This window comes from Eurypyga helias, unplaced genomic scaffold (assembly GCF_000690775.1).
Source record: "Eurypyga helias isolate BGI_N326 unplaced genomic scaffold, ASM69077v1 scaffold37279, whole genome shotgun sequence".
Classification (NCBI taxonomy): domain Eukaryota; kingdom Metazoa; phylum Chordata; class Aves; order Eurypygiformes; family Eurypygidae; genus Eurypyga; species Eurypyga helias.
The window spans coordinates 20,046-24,392 of NW_010270975.1; the positions used below are offsets into that span (position 1 = coordinate 20,046).

At 46.7% G+C, this 4,347-nt stretch overlaps 1 protein-coding gene across 1 annotated transcript in view; it reads left to right on the top strand.

Moving 5' to 3' along the window:
* Nucleotides 1–3,896, top strand: part of RTN4IP1 (reticulon 4 interacting protein 1) — a gene marked incomplete at its 5' end in the record, with an annotated part of 22,204 nt that extends 18,308 nt beyond the window's left edge. The window contains one exon of the mRNA XM_010158643.1: nt 3,780–3,896. Coding sequence (XP_010156945.1) covers nt 3,780–3,896 — 117 coding nt within the window. The remainder of the gene's footprint in view (nt 1–3,779) is intronic.
* Nucleotides 3,897–4,347: the final 451 nt, after the last annotated feature.

A 4,347-nucleotide genomic window follows, 5' to 3' on the forward strand; every position in this document is an offset into this window, starting at 1 on the left:
CCAGTGCCTCTCCGCTGCCCGCTGCGTTCGGAGCTGGCTTGGCTGGGATACCACTTCTGTGCTGTATGTAGGATAGCCTTAATCAGCATCAGCAATTACCCGTTTTATTCTTCCAAACACATGAGTTCGTTTCAAGAGACCTGAGAGTCATTTCTATAGTATACGTCCTGCATCGGAGAGAATGAAGAGGAAGAAAATACCTTTCAGGCCCAGTCTGTTTTCAGAGAAACATTTCAATGCGGCTGTGTGAAATCCTTTCTCTCCCAGACTTTAGTTTAATCCCTTTTCCCTGAACAAATAGGTGTCCTCTGGCAAGGAACTGATGTGTGGCTGTAAATAGGCAGTGTTTTTATGATCCGGTTAATCTCCATTTATTATCGCACATTCAACAAACAGCAGACGCTCCCCTACTTGTTTGTCTGTTCACAGGAAGAAATTTTATCTTAGTCAGTGGATTATGGTAAAGGCTGAGTGAATCACTGTGCTGCAACACGGTCAGCCCTTTCGGGGTTAGTCAGACAATGGGACTGACCAGCCAGCCAGATAAAATGTTTAATGCTCTAGATTGTCAGGATCATCAATTTAGTATTCATGTCTCTGTACAGCACTGCCTAAAGCCAGCGTTAATGGAGCTGGAGGTTACATCAATGTAGTAGATGGGCTTTGAGTGTGTGCTGGCTGCAATACACACGGTGTTTAGAACTGTGAGGCTGAGTTCAGGGTTCCTCTGAATCCCTGCATCACCACTTTTCAAATGCCATGCTTTGAGCTTTACCTGATAGGCTGAGCACATAACATACCTTGTTCTGGCAGGGTTGTAGGCTGCAGGTAGCAGAACACTGAAGTGTCTTGTTTTTCTCAGTTGCTGCAAATGTCCAAAATTAACTTGTGCCTCTTCCTGGAATCCCTTGTGCTCTGCATCCCTTGTGCTCAGCATCCTTTGTGCTGCTGCACTGCTCTCTTCCTCGAATACCTTCCCCTCCTCCCAGCCTCTTGCTAGGCTCAGCTGTGTCCGTGCTCCAGCAGGCCGGGTTTCTGTGCTGTTTTTGTCGTAACCGAAGCACAGCTTTGTTAACAGTAAGTGCTTGTGCAAGTGCCGCACTTGGGCTTTGCTCAACGAGGTTACTGAGTCCTGTTTTCCCAAGCTTCTGCTATGAAAGCAAGGGCTGCTGTTGCTCAGAACAGTCGCTGCTGATCGGCAGCACGTTCCTCCTGCCGACTGTCACAGCAGCCGCAGTTTGCTGGGATGCTCCGGCTACCCAAAACCATTGTCCCATTCAGGGCTTTTGCTGCCCTGGGTCCGTGTCCCCGACTTGGCTGGTGCCCGAGACAACACTTCCATTCTGTGCTGGCTGCTGACCAGACATGAGAGTGTCTCCATCATTCACGCCCCACACCTCTTCCCCAGCTGAGCAGCAGTAATGTCGCACCGTGTCTTTGCGGCCCCTCAGCTGTCTGCCAGCACGCCCTGTGCTAGAGGTCTGGTTACGGAGACTGCCCCGGCAGAACAAGGGCAAGAAACTACCCAGCCTTGTACCCTGCAGCACGGCAGCTTGGAGGCACTGGGTGAATTTATTTATTTGCACAGTTGCTTTTATAGTGATTTGGCTGATAATTCTCACTTTTTTCTTTGGAAGGGGTTCTCTCATTCCTACTTTTCTGCCACGTAAAGCTTCATGCTACTCCTAAGCTTGCCTTGACAAAATAAAAAGGAGAATCTAGTGACAGGATTAGGAGGTACTGCAGTGTAGTAGTTACAGATTATCGGTGTCTTGGATGACTGTTACCATATAAGCAAACCCAGTAGTTATTTTAGTGCAGTGAATGGACTTCAAGGCAAGGCACTGGCTGTGAATAAAGAGGAAATTGAGAGGTACACGTGAATACATACCCTGTGCCTTCCAGTAAAAGCAAGACAGTCTTTTAAAAGACAGCACTACTCTGATGCTGGCAAATTATTTGTGTCATTATTGCTGTTGTGTTCCTTTTCTGTTCAGCGAGTTGGGTGTTCTACCAGGAGCGAGCAGTTACCAGTTCTGGAGTAGTCAACAAGACAGTGGTGTGCATGCTAGTAACTGTGAGGAAAAAAAGCCTAAAGATATTTTTTCCACTGACACATATAACAAGGATCCTTTTCCAGCACAGTAAACAGAGTGGTTGGGTCTTTGTTACTATTCTTCATTGCGGCAATAGCTAGCTGCAGGTCAAGGGAGGTGATTCTCTCTTGTACTCTGCTCTTCTGACACCCCACCTGGAGTGCTACATTCAGCTGTGGAGCCCCCAACATCAGAAGGATATCAACCAGTTGGAGGGAGTCCGGAGGAGGCCACGAAGATGCTCCGAGGGCTGGAGCACCTCTGCTATGGGGACAGGCTGAGAGAGTTGGGCTTGTTCAGCCTGGAGAAGAGAAGGCGCCAGGGAGACCTTATTGCCCCTTCCAGTACCTGAAGGGGCTACAAGCAAGCTGGGGGGGACTTTTTACAAGGGCCTGTAGTGATGGGACAAGGGGTAATGGGTTTAAATTGAAAGTGGAGAGGTTTAGATTGGATATCAGGAAGAAGTTCTTCCTGGAGAGGGGGTTGAGGCACTGGAACAGGTTGCCCAGAGAAGCTGTGGATGCCCCATCCCTGGAAGTGTTCAAGGCCAGGCTGGATGAGGCTTTGAGCAACCTGGTCTAGTGGAAGGGGTCCCTGCCCATGGCAGGGGGGTTGGAACTAGATGATCTTTAAGGTTCCTTCTGACCCAAACCATTCTGTGATTCTAAGATTCATCTGCTGTTAATGTTCCCTTCTGGCATGAGGATCAGATCAATGCAAGAACATGCATTGGGCTGGTGTTAGGGGATCCAGGGTAAGAGAGCAACCTCAGGGCAGGGTAGGATCTTTGGGAGGAGGCCTGGGAGGTACTTTTGTACACAGATCCTATTTTGGCCTTTGGAAGGCTGACTCAGACCTTGATGGTAGACAGACTCCCCTTGGACCAGCATTGACACGTGTTTTTCAGAAGCAGCTGGGATTTCTTCTGCCTGTCAGTACACTACGATGCCTAAAGAAAATCCTCATAGGGTTTTTGGGCTCCTTCGTTATTTTTGAGGACAGTGAATAGTGTAGTTTCACCTTCATTATTAGAAAAGAGCCTAAAACAATCCAGAAGGCTACTCTACAAAATTAATGCCACCGAAGCAGTCGGTGCAAGCTGGGCTTAATGATGTATGCCTACTGGAATACACAGCGGCTGAGTTTTCAAGTGTATCTAAATGATTCAGCAACAAATGCTTGTGGACTTTTCTTTGGTACTTGTGGCCAAGCCTTTTGAGGGTAGCGAGGCGTATACTGATGCAGATAGGCACTAGGTGCAGGGTATCCTTAAAACATCTGACCTTTTGAAAATTCTTGGGTTTAACAAGAAAACCAGTGGAGAAAGGTAGAACAAAACCCCTACCTTCTTCCTCTTCCTCCTGTGTCATCGTGGACAACAAGTGTAGAACCACTGTGTCAGCTTTTGAAGGGACTTGGAGCCTTGCAGGGTGACTTTATTGTTAAAGAGCCCCAGGTGAGGGCTGTCAATGTTGCAGAACTTGAGTAAAGAGCAGCAGAAAGCTGCCTCAAGTATGCAGAGGGGTCCCTGATAAAAGTTCAAGGCTAGTGACTACATCATTTGGCAACTTCTATCCTAAATACTGTAAAGAAACCTCCCCCCTTTCTTCATGCAGTTTTGAACTGTGAAAGCAATAGATTATTTTATTCCTAATATAGTGTCACTTTTTCTTTATTCTGTAGATTCAACCAGTTATTGATGAAGTCTTCTCTTTCTCTGAAGTTCCAAAGGCCTTTCTGAAATTGGAAGGAGGACACGCACGTGGAAAAACCGTGATCAATGTAATTAGTAAAAAATAAAAGTGCCTCTATTCATTATTCTGCCTGCAGTGCGCGTCCTTTACCAGTAAATTACACCTCAGTGTGAGTCGGTAAGCAGCGACTGTTTCTTCTTTAAAAGCTCACATGAGCTGCATTATTTTTAGAAATGGCTTGGTTTAGAGAAGCCTCTGACTCCTTCATACTCTGCCTGTGATACTGATGTCCCTTAGGTATTTCTGCATGAAAACCACATTAAGAACGTAGTTGTGACTTTTGCAGCTTCGTTCTTGGGATGAGAGGAACAGCTGGCACCATTTGCAGTTGGACCTTGGAGTTTTTATTTTCCAGGTGTTTTAGCTAAATCCTGAAATGGTGAGGCACGCTTCTGTCTGGTTGTCCATGTGAAACTTGTCCTTTCTTCCGTGGCCTTTCCTAGTTTTGTTAACACATATTATCACTCCATCTAGTTCATTCTCAGAACCTGTGAGCT